At 41.5% G+C, this 15,457-nt stretch overlaps 1 protein-coding gene across 8 annotated transcripts in view; it reads left to right on the top strand.

The window, feature by feature from the left end:
• The window catches only part of exoc6 (exocyst complex component 6), a 187,677-nt gene extending 173,648 nt beyond the window's left edge, over positions 1 to 14,029 (top strand). For all 8 annotated transcript variants that reach the window (XM_033033593.1, XM_033033597.1, XM_033033594.1 and 5 more), the window contains one exon: positions 12,867 to 14,029. In XM_033033593.1, coding sequence (XP_032889484.1) covers positions 12,867 to 12,999 — 133 coding nt within the window. In that variant the 3' untranslated portion in view covers positions 13,000 to 14,029. The remainder of the gene's footprint in view (positions 1 to 12,866) is intronic.
• Positions 14,030 to 15,457: the final 1,428 nt, after the last annotated feature.

Genomic DNA, 15,457 nt, shown 5'->3' with positions numbered 1-15,457 from the left:
TACCCATCAATAACCATCTGGAGTGAAATGAGTGTATAAATTGTTTATAATAAAAAAAGTCAAGGAGAATAAACTGTGCAGGTAAAGAAGAAATGTTAATGATAGAAAGAACTTGAACTTAAGATTCATTTGTGTTATGAGATTTTGTGTTAATGAGTGAATTTCATTGTAGTTGTGCAGATTTTGCTTGAGCACAATAATTCCACATAAATGCGGTAAAACATTTAACTTAAACATTTCCATGTGTATTATATACAAGCGTAAACACTAAATGTGAACAGATGACATCTTAGACAATGATTACTTTCATCATTGCCAGCTGAAATTGCATCTCATTTATCTGATTAATAAACATCTAGCTTTGCTGTTTAATGGAGGACAAGAGGGAAATGTGACATTCTGAAATAAAAATAATGGTCAATAAAGAGAGAAATGGTTATATTCAATGTCTTTCAGCAAAAATATCCAATTAATTCTTCATCCCAAATTCTTTCTTCCCGAAAGCTGCCCGTTTTGACATTTTCCAATTGCTTTTTAAAGGGTTACAGCCATATTTCATTTGAGGATGCATTGTGCTGCATTTGGTGATGTTCTCCACAGTACCTTGCCTTGACTTCTCCAGTAGTGGCTCCATTGGGTGTACTGTGAAAGCTAAAGGTGAAGGGTTATAGACAGAGTGAACCTCAAAGGAGTCGGGAAAGAAGATCTCATATCCTGATTTTATCATCCCGCAATGTAGTGAGCCATTGCTCCACCTATGAGGAACATTAAATACAAGGAGCCTAATGGAGAATGACATCAGGATCTTCAACAGAACATAGAAACATAGAAATTAGGTGCAGGAGTAGGCCATTCGGCCCTTCGAGCCTGCACCGCCATTCAATATGATCATGGCTGATCATCCAACTCAGTATCCCGTACCTGCCTTCTCTCCATACCCTCTGATCCCCTTAGCCACAAGGGCCACATCTAACTCCCTCTTAAATATAGCCAATGAACTGGCCTCGACTACCCTCTGTGGCAGGGAGTTCCAGAGATTCACCACTCTCTGTGTGAAAAAAAGTTCTTCTCATCTCGGTTTTAAAGGATTTCCCCCTTATCCTTAAGCTGTGACCCCTTGTCCTGGACTTCCCCAACATCGGGAGCAATCTTCCTGCATCTAGCCTGTCCAACCCCTTAAGAATTTTGTAAGTTTCTATAAGATCCCCTTTCAATCTCCTAAATTCTAGAGAGTATAAACCAAGTCTATCCAGTCTTTCTTCATAAGACAGTCCTGACATCCCAGGAATCAGTCTGGTGAACCTTCTCTGCACTCCCTCTATGGCAATAATGTCCTTCCTCAGATTTGGAGACCAAAACTGTACGCAATACTCCAGGTGTGGTCTCACCAAGACCCTGTACAACTGCAGTAGAACCTCCCTGCTCCTATACTCAAATCCTTTTGCTATGAAAGCTAACATACCATTCGCTTTCTTCACTGCCTGCTGCATCTGCATGCCCACTTTCAATGACTGGTGTACCATGACACCCAGGTCTCGCTGCATCTCCCCTTTTCCTAGTCGGCTTAGAACGGGCTCTGTACCAAATTGGGGGTATCCTTATATCCCAAGCAAGGCTCAGACACTTTGTCAACGTGGATACTCAATAAGCCGAGGTTTTGATGTTTGTCGAAAAGCATCCAGATGTAGCTAGCCTGCAGATGGTAACTAAGAAGATCTTCTTTTGCCAAGGCATGCTTTGAAGCTCCTCTTGAAGACTGCACCACCAGTGTAGTTTGAAGCAGGAGGTGATAACTTGGAAAATGATAGGCTACCTTTTTACTGCCAAGCTGTAGGATTCCATTGCCAATGGAAGCATTAGCATTGACTTGGGGTTATCGAAATGATGACCAATGTCACTCTCTGTGCTGTAAACAGTTGCAGAAATGCAACCTACAAAACACAACCTTGCTAATATCACATCATTGTGATAGCTCTGAATTGATCAAAGCCATTAATAAAACAGGCCTCGTGCACACCATTTAACCATATGAAGATTCCTTTTAAGATTAACAATCATTATAGAAAAACCTGGCCTCATTAAAAATGTATTGGATAACAAGAATGTTAAGAAATCTGAAACGTCCTAATAGAAGTTTGGTATTTAAACATTTGACTCGGTGCAAATTACAATAAAAAGACAATGGAAGTCACTCTTTCAGTTCAGTAACATGATTCAACCACTGCATTATTATGTTTTCTGGTGTGCCATTATAATCCATCGGTGGGTCAGGAAGGCTAGGATTGTACAGCAGAAAAGGCCGCTGTCCATAAATCATTTAATTCTATAGACATGTCCTGGCTTCCACGTTGAACCACTCATTTAATCTTCTCACAGCTGTTGTTATGGCTGAAGAGTGTGCTTATTCAAACTGGAGACCATTATCGCTTCCACATTTTTTCAAATTGAGTATAGAGGATGGGCTGTGAATTAAATAATGGAAACATTCACTGCAGTTTCAGTCAAGATTCCCAGACTTCCAAGTGTGAAATTGAATGGGTGAGCCAAGGAGGTGAGACTCCCTGTGAGACTGTAATATTCTAGATTCTGGTAATGGTGAGATCAGATCATTTTTAAAGGGAACACTCAACAACTATGTATATTGTGCTTTGATAGACGAGACATCTAAAAGGGTTGACCACGTTTGCATTACCTTCACCTTTGGTTTCATTGGCTTCTTCAAGCCTTGCGTGCTCCCAGTGCTCGCCCCCTTATCAGGACTAATAGATGCCTCTTCAAACTGGACAAGATTACTTTCCACCTCTCTTCTACAATGGGCTTTGACAAAGGGAAACTGCTGCTTGTGTGTTAACACAAAGCAACGTGTGTTTAATATGAAATCGGGTTCATCACGGATTATTTGTGAGTGTGGGGGTGATTATGAGATGTTAAGATTGGGAAAAGTGGTGAGAGTATAAGCTCTGCAGGGCTACATTTGTCCACCTAGTTTTGAAGTAATGTTTGGAATGTCTTTAGACATTGCAGCAGGGTTTGTAGAGACATTCCTACTACTAATCTCTCCAGCAATTTCCTGCCATTGTTGCTTCATTTCATTTCAATTGTTGTCCACCAAGGTGCACTGGACCCTTATCCCTCACCAATTCAAGCGCTTAACTCAAGTTAAGAACAAAGGAGCTTTTGTTCTTATGAATATATTTTGTGCTTTTCATGACGTTTCAGTGTCCCAAAATTCCTGATGGCCAATGAAGTTCTGGTGTAATGAAGTAGGTACTGCGAAATAGAAAAACAAACAGCTAATTTGCACCCAGCAGGGCTCCATGATAGGTGTTAAATTGATACTTAGATAATTGTTCTCAGTAATTTAATTGAAATTAATCTTAGTTATTTTATTGAGAGAAATATTGAATATAATTGTGCAAGAACTCCTCCACTCTGCTGTGAATAATGTTTTAGTTTTTATTTTAGAGATGCAGCCTGGAAACAGGCCATTTGGCCCACCGAGTCCACACTGACCAGCCTACACTAGCTCTATCCTACACTCTAGGCACAATTTATAGAAGTCAAGTAAACCTACAAACCTGCTGGTCTTGGAATGTGGGATAAAACCAGAGTACCCGGAGGAAACGCATGGAGTCACAGGGAGAATGTACAAACTCCGTACAGACAGCACCAGTAATCGGGATCAAACCCGGGTCTCTGACACTGTAAGGCAGCAACTCTACCAATGCACCACAGTGCCACTCACCATGTTTTAGAATATTTGTTGCCCATCTGAGTCAGTAAAGGATATCACCCTAAAAGTACAAAACTTCCAACAACACCTCTGAGTGCCTAGTATTCAGAGTCCAATGTATAAACTACCGACAGTATTGAGAAAGACTTTTCATGGGACACATTTCAAGTTTTCCAATTTTGCATTAAAATGTGGGGGGGGCAATGCATTATGCTGACTGATTACATCAGTGAGAAACTGTACTTGATATGGATTATGGGGGAGGAGATGTTGAGTTTAACAGATCATTTGGAGGATCAGGCCAGAGTGTTGGGCTTGTGACAGAAGAGGATTGTATCAGAGGCAAATAGGGGGAAGGTAGGTCAAGTCAATTCAAGTTTATTCGTCACATACACATACGAGATGTGCAGTGAAATGAAAAGTGGCAATGCTCGCGGACTTTGTGCAAAAAGACAAACAAACAAACAAACAAACTATAAACACAATCATAAACACACACATATTCTTTTACATATTAAATATTGTGGGCGGAAGGAAAAACGTTCAGTAAAGTTAGTCCCTGGTGAGATAGGAGTTTACAGTCCGAATGGCCTCTGGGAAGAAACTCCTTCTCACCTCTCCGTTCTCACAGCATGGCAACGGAGGCGTTTGCCTGACCGTAGCAGCTGGAACAGTCCGTTGCAGGGGTGGAAGGGGTCTCCCATGATTTTATTGGCTCTGGAGTTGCACCTCCTGATGTATAGTTCCTGCAGGGGGGCGAGTGAAGATCCCATAGTGCGTTCGGCTGAACGCACTATTCTCTGCAGAGCCTTCTTGTCCTGGGCAGAGCAATTCCCAAACCAGATGGTAATATTTCTGGACAAGATGCTTTCCACAGCCGCTGAGTAGAAGCACTGGAGGATACTCGGAGACACTCTGAATTTCCTCAATTGCCTGAGGTGGTAAAGGCGCTGCCTTGCCTTACTCACGAGTGCTGCGGCGTGTGATGGCCATGTCATATCCTCAGAGTTGTGGACTCCCAGATATTTAAAACAGCTCACCCTATCCACAGTATCCCCATTTATCCTCAATGGTGTGTACGTCCTCGGATGATGTGCCCTCCTAAAGTCCACGATCAGCTCCTTAGTTTTTTTGATGTTCAAGAGGAGGCTGTTGTCCTGGCACCAGAGTGCTAAATCACCCACCTCCACCTTCTCATCGTTGTCTGAGATCAGGCCCACCACCACAGTGTCATCAGCAAACTTAATTATTGAGTTGGAGCTGAACCTAGCCACACAGTCATGTGTGTACAGGGAGTACAATAGGGGGCTGAGGACGCAACCCTGGGGCGATCCTGTGCTGAGGGTGTGGGACTTCGATGTATTCCCTCCCATCTTGACTACCTGGGGCCTGGCGGTGAGAAAGTCCAGGACCCAGGCACACGGGGGTGTTGAGCCCTAATTCCAGTAGCTTCTCGGCCAGTCTGGTGGGGACTATCGTGTTGAAGGCTGAACTGAAGTCTATGAACAGCATCCTCACGTAGCCCCCCTTCTGGCTGTCAAGATGAGAGAGAGCGGTGTGCAAAACCTGGGAGACCGCATCGTCCGTGGATCTGTTCGGACGGTATGCGAACTGCAACGGGTCCATGTTGCGAGGGAGGAAGGCGCAGATGTGTTTCTTCACCAGCCTCTCAAAGCATTTCATGACTACCGAGGTAAGGGCCACCGGACGGTAGTCATTCAGACAGGCTGGGGAGGCATTTTTTGGTACCGGTACAATGTTGGATTTTTTGAAGCAGGCAGGGACCACGGACTTGTACAGGGAGAGGTTGAATATTGTAGTGAGCACGGAGCTAGCTGCGTAGCACAGGACTTGAGTACTCGCCCCGAGATGCCATCAGGGCCTGCAGCTTTCCTCGTGTTCACCCGTGTCAGAGCCCTCCTCACGTCGTGCTCGGACAGCGAGAATGTGTGCACATTCCTCCCTTCAGCTTCGGTAGCCAGCCCGCTGGCGGTATTGTCGATAGTCGGCAGTCCTGGGGTGGTGTTGCCCATCTCGAAACGAGCGTAAGGAGTTCAGGTCATCAGCTAGGGAGGTGCCGGCACTTGCGGATGAGGGTGGGGTGCTCCGGTAGTTGGTTACAGTCCGTAGCCCCTGCCACAGGCTTCTGGTGTCCTGCTGCTACATCTGTGACTCCATCTTGTCCCTGTACCTCCTTTTTGCGTCCTTCACCGCCCTTCGCAGTCGGTAGGACTCTACCTTGTAGGTCAGGGGGAAGACTGGCCTGGGATTGCAGGTGAATCATTATGGGGAGAATAGGCAGGGTTGGGGACTTGGCTGATTATGAGGAGGGGATTGGAAGCTGATATGAACATTCAAAGTCTGTAAGAAACCATCTAAAGGGAAATGGTGCTTCAAACCCTGATGGTGTACTAAGTAACATTAAACATCCTTTAAGTAATGCAAAAACTGGCCTCTCTTCTCTGGGTAAGGTCTACTTCAATATTCAGACCCAGCCCATGTTGGTGCAGAACAATTTTGCGTAAGGGCTATTAAAATGCAAATTGTTTTCCATTTGACATCGCTGCATGTGCCCAAATGTCTAAATGCATCATATGTACGAAGTTCCAGAACCAAGAATCTGTAAATCCACGGGTGAAGCGTTGAGTTCACAACTGAATTGAACACTAAGTTATCTAGATCTGTACTCAAAGCAACAACGTACTTTTACTTTATGCCTTCTATCAGACAACATTGTTCAGCCAAATGATAAATTAGGCTTTTTGATCAACTGGAATGATGAAATCCTTGGTCATTCTGAGCTATAAATAACGAAATCTATTCTTATCTATTCTTTAGTTTGGCTATCTTAATGTCCTGCTGACCTAATTCAACCTACTCCTCCCCCCACTCCACTTAGTGGCAGCAGGAATATTTTCTGTACAAATCCCATGGTCAACATGCTCTTCTCTTCCCCCACCATCTCTCACTTTCCACCCTCACCGTAGGGGCTGGATTTAATCTTCCACAGTGTTAATCCAAATCAAATACTTCAGTTAGAATTATTCACAGTTAATGGAATTACTGTGTAATCGAAAACAAAACAATATATACTCCACAAGATTAAACCATAGATGTGAATAATTAAATTATACAACAATGCATGGAGGTAGTTTCAGCATCTGAATGATCGAAAGTTGTGCAGTAAATGTTTGGTAGTTATGTAGGTTTCTGTTTTTCTCCCTTCCATTTCTCCACACAGCAACCAATGTCATGTATTCCTAATCTGTTCTTTCTCTGTGCTTTACCCAGCCTTGTACATAAATAACAGGTGAACCAGCCTTGAGGGATTCCTTTAAACTGCCTCTAATTCTTAGACATGTATCTGAGTGGAGAGTCTGTGCACAGTATAAAAGATGTGGACAACCCGAGAGCATTAAAATTGATTTAAATATCATGAGGGAAAAAAATATCCGGTGGGGGGGAGAGAATCTAAAGAATTCTTGTCCAAAGTTTTTAAATCGACAAGATCTAGCTCATAAGACTATTTTGATTATGCTTGAAATAGCTAACTTTTTCCAAGTCTAAAGAATTAGCACTCCGCACAAACTAGTAACTTGTTCAAAGTAACAGAATACTCTGGGAAAGAGTGTTAGCTATAATATATATCCATCATATTCCCCATTCTAACAAATACTCTATCAATGAGAGCATGGCCCATTTAAAAATCTGAATTGGTTCGTTACCACTTTCATTAATGCGTCTGCAGAGTCATTTCTGAGTAAATGAAGTTTTTAAACACTGGTAATTATTTTTGTGACCCTGCTCTGAATCTTTCCATAATTTCTGTATCACCCACCATACAATGGTACCAAAGCTGAACACAACTTTCATAAAGTATTCTTAAAGTTTTGTACAAAAGTTATTAATACCAGCTAATAGCCCATTTAATTCAGGTTATAATTTCTTGAATATGGGCTGCAGGCCCACTGGTCTATTTTAACAAAAGTTAAATTAAGTTTTACAACAAAGTAATTACAAGTCGTGATTAGATATCAGTGCAAATTTAATTACCAATCACAGGTGGACTATCTGAAGTGGAAGTTCATTGAACATCTAATTGGATGGGAATGAAAATTGGTAGAGAATACATTAGAAGATGTGAGACAAAAATGCTGGAGGAACTCAGCGGGTGAGGCAGCATCTGTGGAACAAAGGAATAGGTGATGTTTCGGGTCTAGACCCTTCTTCAGACTGATGGTCTGAAGAAGGGTCTCAGCACTTTAACACCCCCTCCCATTCCGAATCCGACCTCTCTGTCCTGGGCCTCCTCCATGGCCAGAGTGAGTCCCACCGCAAATTGGAGGAACAGCACCTCATATTTCGCTTGGGTAGTTTACACCCCAGCAGTATGAACATTGACTTCTCCAATTTCAGATAGTCCTTGCTTTCTCCCTCCTTCCCCTCTCCTTCCCAGCTCTCCCACAGCCAGTTCATTGGCTATATTTAAGAGGGAGTTAGATGTGGCCCTTGTGGCTAAGGGGATCAGAGGGTATGGAGAGAAGGCAGGTACGGGATACTGAGTTGGATGATCAGCCATGATCATATTGAATGGCGGTGCAGGCTCGAAGGGCCGAATGGCCTACTCCTGCACCTAATTTCTATGTTTCTATGTTTCTTCCTTTCTTCTTCCTGCCCACCCTCCCCTCACATCAGTCTGAAGAAGGGCCTCGACCCAAAACATCACCTATTCCTTTGCTAAATAGATGCTGCCTCACACGCTGAGTTTCTCCACCATTTTTGTCTATCTTCGATTTTTCCAGCATTTGCAGTACTTTCACAGACATTAGAAGATATGGTTGTTCACCAGATAGCATTTAAAAAGAGAGATGAGGAAACCCTGTGCAGAAAGTATTAAGAACTGTTAACTCACAATTTTAAAGTGATCTGATGGTTTCAATATGTCACAGTTACATGTGTGTTTATTTACTATTCATCTTTTAACATTCTTGCTTTGGTGAACATGCTGTAATTGAACCTTCCTGCCAGTGGTGTCAGTATACTACCTCCAGTTTTTCAATACATTTCTAAGCTTGCCAAAGTCCATATTTTGCTATTAAACTAAGCATTGTAACATAATTAAAAACAATACTAGATGTGTACATGTGGAAAGAGAATTCCACCAGTGCCCTGATTCAGTTACCCACCTTCACAAAGATTATGCATAATTTTAGAAACCAAGAAGTATGATTAATGGTTTATACCAAAGATAGACACAAAGTGCTGGAGCAACACAGCGGGTCAGGCAGCATCGCTGGAGAAAAAGGATGGGTGATGTTTCGGGTCGAGACCCTTCTTTTGGTTGTTTACATACCATGAGAGAGCGAGTGACTAGTGTGTGTGAGAAGAGCTTTCAAAAGCATCCCAGGTTGTTGCTGTTTGTAAATGGTTGCTTTTAAAGGGTGATTGAGATGAAATGAATGTTTTCCATTGCAGATCCATTGTCATGCTCTTGTAAAATTCCCAATATTTGGACAGAAATGAGAGTAGTACTGACCTTTCTAACAGTATTTAAGAATAAGGGGTAAGCCATTTAGAATGGAGACGAGGAAACACTTTTTCTCACAGAGAGTGGTGAGTCTGTGGAATTCTCTGCCACAGAGGGCGGTGGAGGCAGGTTCTCTGGATGCTTTCAAGAGAGAGCTAGATAGGGCTCTTAAAAATAGCGAGTCGGGAATATGGGGAGAAGGCAGGAACGGGGTACTGATTGGGGGTGATCAGCCATGATCACGTTGAATGGTGATGCTGGCTCGAAGGGCCGAATGGCCTACTCTTGCACCTATTGTCTATAGTCTATTTATTGGCCAATGAGTGAAAGGTGGAGCATAACGTGTTTATTACACCACAATATCAACTTATTCAGGAAAGAGTCTGTTTAAAGAACAGAAGAACCAAAAATCACAACCGACACCAAGGTGAGATCATTTTATCAAAAATATAATAATAATAATAATAATAAATTTTATTTGTGGGGCCTTTCAAAAGTCTCAAGGACACCTTACATAATTTAACAAGAGTAAAAAACATATAATCGGAGTAATATAAATAATAAAGACATCACCAATACACAAATTTAAGACAGAATTCGATCCAAAGACAAAAAAATCAAAAACACAATGTGAAGAGAGAGCAGCGGCAGCTAAACCGCGCCAGCGTCCACTCTCCCTTCCGACAGCCATCTTGGACACAAACTAAAATATTCACTTACACACAAAAAATCATCCCCCCACAATGGTTACCACTGTGGGGGAAGGCACAAAAATATGTGAAAACATAGTGAAGAATAGTTGGATTTGAATTTCATATGTAAAATCGATCCAAGTCAATTGCAGTACTGTGGGCATCAAGCTTGATTGACAGACCCAATCACTTTCATTTGCATTGTCAATGTAGAAGGTCTTTAAAAGATATTTCAAGTCTTGCGTCATGCATCCCGCAGGTTGTCTGCCCTCAAACCACCCTTTGTCCCAGCTTCAAAGTGGCATCCAAGAGTAATTAACATATTATTTGCTTGCTGTTTTCCCCTCAACATTAATGCAAGGTTAGATCATCACTGAGCTTACCAATAATTCACAATATTCTCTCTTGGGTAAAGGGTCATCAAACAACCACTTGCTTTTGGTATAGATGCTTAAACAAAGCAAAATGTTCCATTGTAATTCTCAGGAGCATTTACAGCCATAACTTGACACCTATGCATGTAAGAAGATATTGCAACAATGTGGTTGTGAGAAATAATGACAGGTTTGCTCAGTAATTGAGGTCCTGTGGTTAACATGATGAATTGGAAATCCTTTGAAATCCACAATGTTCTGAATCCCACCACAATGAAAATATTGTACGGAACAAGCAAGTCAAATCCAATATAGCCAATCGCTGCCCTATAAATTGACATTGTCATTATGTGATGAGAGATATCATGGAGAGCTTTTCATGTGGCATTTACCTGCCCACCTTGTGGCATGTATCGGCTCATAATGTGTTCAACAATGCTCGGTGTCGGCTTTTCTGCACCAAAGAGTTCTGATGTCAAATTCAGAGATGAGATGAGAGTGACTGCCCTTGACAAGAAGCAAGATTTGATCAAATGTAGCATCGATGCACGCTGGTAAAAGTGAAGTCAGGGCATCAGGAGAAAATCTCCATTGGCTGGAGTTATACTTGCATCAAAAAAAGTAGTTGTGGTTGCTGGAGATCAGTTATCTGAGCCCCGGGACATTACTGGAGCAGTACCAAAGGTCACTCACCTTGGCTTTCCATTCTGTCGGAAGTGAGGTAGGATTACTGATGTTTGTGCAATGTTCAGTTCCATTTCTAACTCATTAGGAAATGAAGCTGTCCATGCCTGCTTACGGGAAATCTAGATCACTTTGGGGGGCTGATGAGTGAATAGTGACATTTTCCATGTGCAATCGTGAGACAAAAGTGCCAGTAAGAAACTGAGCACCTGAACTCCCCAAAGCCTTTTCACCATCCCTAAATCACATGTTGAGAATGTGATGGGGTACTCTCCACTACGCTAGAAAAGTGACAACCCAAAATCACACAGCGCTCTTCATCCAAGGAGACAATGTAATTTGACAGTCGGCCTGCCACCCTAGATGTTCACCAACACCATATCCATAATGTATACTGTGTAGGAAATTGATTCAGTAGCATCTCCCAAATCTGTATCTGTTGAGAATCACGCCAACAAGTTCACCTAAGAAAATCGCACAATGTCCTAACATGGAAATATATCTCAATTCCTTCAGTGTTGTGTTGAAATCCTGGAGTCACTTCATCAATACAAATACAAATAGCCTTTATTGTCATTCAAACAGACAGAGGTTTGAATGAAATTTTGTTCCCTGCAGTCATAACAATAAAATAAACATAACATGCAATTAGTACAGTTTCACACAAACATCCATCACAGTGAATCTCCAGACACCTCCTCACTGTGATGGAAGGCAAAAGTCTTATCTCTTCCCTGTTCTTTATTCTTCTCCTGCGTCGAGGCGATCGAGGCTCCTAATGTTAAAGCCCCCGGCGGGCGTTGGTAAGTTCCGCGGCTGATTAAGCCGCACCGGGCGATGTAAGGCCCTGCGACGGGCCGATTCAAACACCTCGATTCGGGGCGGACAAAGTTGCCGTTGCGGGAGCTCTCGGAAATCGGTCTCACTCCAGGTACCTGCGAGCTCCCGATTTTACGTTCCACAGGGCCTGCAGCCAAGGCTTCCGAAGCTACGCAGTCTGGCCGCCGCGCCACCACAGCCTCCGTGCAAGCCAACTTCACGATGGTAAGGCCTCCGAGGCTCCACGATGTTAGGCCCCAGCAAACGGAGACACAACAAGGAAAAGGTTGCGTCTCCGTTCAAGGATGAGATTGAAAAGCTAAAAGTTTCCCCTCCACCCCCCATATACACAACTAAAAATAAACCGAAAACATACTCTAAAAAGACAGACGGACTGCAGGTGAGCCGCAGCCACAAGGCGCCGCCACACCATGAGAGCACCCTGATCAGATGGACAGAAGCAATCAAAAAGGTTCCAGCGGCACTTAATGAAGAACATATCTCATGGTAGAATTCTCAAATTAAAAGTCAGTCGAGGGAGTTCTGGAACTTGGGTGTAGCACTGATCTACACTATACAAAGTGTTCTCAATACCAAATGTTAATGGAACTCAGCGGTCAGGCAGCATCTGTGGAGTGAATAGACAGACAATATTTTGGATTGGGATGCTTCTTTAACCCAAAGTGTCACCTATCCATTCCCTCCACAGGTGCTGCCTGACCCGCTGAGTTCTATTAACACTTGGTATTGAGATCACTTTGTATAGTGTAGATCGGTGCTTCTTGTGTGACTGGTGTTCAATACTAAGTGTGAATCAGAGGACAGATATCAGTGCTATCTGACTAAACCTTAGGGAGAGTGAACACTGGGAGGCTGTTCTTTATGCTCCTAACATGACATGCTACTGCAAGCTGTACTTTTGAACATAATTTCTTCTGCATTGGATGCTGTGTTCTTGATGTATTAATGTGGTAACATTTATTTCAATTTATTTAGCAGATATGAAACACTAAAAATTGCATTAATTTATTTTGCAGAATGAAAGATACCAACAAAAAAAACATTATATTTTCTCAGTTCAGAAAAAATGATCGTGATAAACAGAAACTAATCGAGACAGTAGTGAAGCAACTACGCAGTTTGGTGAATGGCATGTCCCAACACACATAGCCTGTTGCCCTGGTTATTTTGTTCCTACCCTTTGATTCTTCCGCCAGCATTTGTGTACAACAGAATGTAAAAGAATGTCAAGTACCAACAGAGCAAACCAATTAGGAATGTAAAGGGTGTACTGGTATAAAATAAAAAGGGGAAATATTTTGTATGTATTTTTCAAATCATGCAGAATTTGGTGTTTTGAGACTTTCTGAACATGTGTAATGGTCTGTACTCCACACTGCAAATGTTCATAGTTAATTTGTTTAAGGACACTGGAAAACAATGTACATTAGAAAATCAAATGATGGATGGGCAGTCAATAAGAAGTAAGGTGGGCGTGTTAAAACATTTCACAGATTTGCAAGTTACATTTGCAATATTTTTTAGTTTAGTAGTTGCACTGTAATCTCTAACTTTTGTGGATTGACTGTGACATAACTTTGTAAATATAAAAGAAAGGCATGATGTTCCAATCTTGTATAGAGTTGGCTGTTGTTTCCCTTTCACTTTATGGACCACCGTTTTGTATGTGTTGCCTGCTTTGTTCCGCCTAATTTTGTTTTCACTATCTTGTTCTGGGGGAGATGTTTGGGAATGTTTTACCTTCACGTTACAGATATGATTGCACGTACATTTGTATTTTTTTTTTAATGTTTTTACTCAGGGCTGTACTAATGTGAATTTTGTTATTTGCTAAAATATTAATATTAACTAAAAGCAATTCTCACTCATCAGAAGGAATATAACTTTTGGTCTACTTCAACCCATTTTCTCCTTTCAGACACAGTTTTCACCTTGATTCAAAAACAATTGGAGAAAAATGATAGTAGTTTCATTCTGATTTTCAGATCGGTTCCTTCTTTGCACAATCAATAGGAAATATTGTGTATAGCTCCATTATCTTACTGTTTGACCTCCCAGTTTGTTGACTTGTTTATAAGACAGACATTAATGAAGGATATTAAATTCTGTACATTGATGTATTGCAGTACTTTATTTCTACTCTGCAATAAAAGTAACCCTGAGCACTTTTTAATTGTTACTTTCAATGTCTTGATTTTATTTTGCTGGGTAATGTTCATCAACAGCTATAATTTTGCATGAGATTTAGAAATGATTGTTGTATTTTGGAATTATACCATTTCATATTAGTATCTTTCAAGGTACTATCAATATCTATTATTCTAATTTAAGATTTCCCAAAAGGTTACTCATTAATGTTTTAATTTGTATCATTCATTAATTCTTCATTATGCGAGTCACCTTCATTATTGCACTAATGAGGGTCACTCCCAATAATGTTTCAACGTGAAGCTTTCTGTCATTAATCTTCCTGAGTGAAGTCACTCATTAATGTTTTAATATGAGAATAACTCTTTATCCTTCCACGTGAATGCCACTCTCATTAATCTCTCCTTAAATCTTCATTTTATGGGGCATTCATGAAGTCTTCATGCAAACATTTTCACTACTATAAAGTACCACATTGACAGCGGGTATTGGTATAAAACTGACAGGTTTATAACAACAAATGGATATTATAGCTTGATCATAAGATGGAAAATTAAGACCAAGATTCATGATGAGGTGCTAAAGAGAACGATGCCTTTCTGAAGGGGAGATTTCTTAATCGTTTAATTAATTAAGACTTCTTAATGGTTTAATGGGTCAAAGCAACTCCTGACGTAAGCCATTTACTAAGCTAGATCAACAAAGCATCGGTTTGCTGCTTGATACCCATCAAATATTTTTATTGTTATTATATTACAGTCATTCTCTGGTATTCTTTACACTCTAAAAATATTTCCATTACTGATGTTAGTTTGGCCATTTTCACCTGATTCATCAATTTTCTCTGATTGAGGTATTGTATATTGACTTCCCAAAAGGTCTGATTGTATTGTCATGTTTATAGCTAGTGCAAGATTATTGCTTTAAAATGATTTTGTACCACCTGCCTTGGTTTGAGACACAGTGCTGGAGTAACTCAGTGGGTCAGGTAGCACATCTTGAGAACATAGATAGGTGATGTTTTGCGTTGGGACACTTCTTCAGACTGATTGTGGTGGGGGGAAAGAGGGGAAGAAAGCTGGAAGAGAGGAGGAACATGTCAAAGCCCGGCAAGTAATAGGCAGATACAGGTGAGGGGTAGGGGTCTGAAAGTCAGATGGTTGGACAAAGGCTAGAGATGAAAAGATAGAAGGTGTGAGACAAAAGGATTGAAGAGTTGCATATTGTGAAGCAAGATGAAGGAATGTCGATGGACGGGGAAGAGAGTAATAGGGGCGAGTCCAGGTGGGACATAGATTGGAGGGGGAGGGGGAGAAATAGGTGTAGGGAATGAAGGTGGGAGGGAGCAGGGGGGCTTGTAGTTACCTAAAATTGGAGAATTCAATATTCAAGCTGTTGGGTTGTAAGCAACCCGAACAGAATATGAAGTGCTGTGCATCCATTTTATGTGTGGTGGCCT

Source organism: Amblyraja radiata, chromosome 15, assembly GCF_010909765.2.
Source record: "Amblyraja radiata isolate CabotCenter1 chromosome 15, sAmbRad1.1.pri, whole genome shotgun sequence".
Classification (NCBI taxonomy): Eukaryota; Metazoa; Chordata; class Chondrichthyes; order Rajiformes; family Rajidae; genus Amblyraja; species Amblyraja radiata.
The sequence above is the reverse complement of the archived record's forward strand: the minus strand, read 5'-3'. Positions and strand labels throughout refer to the sequence as shown.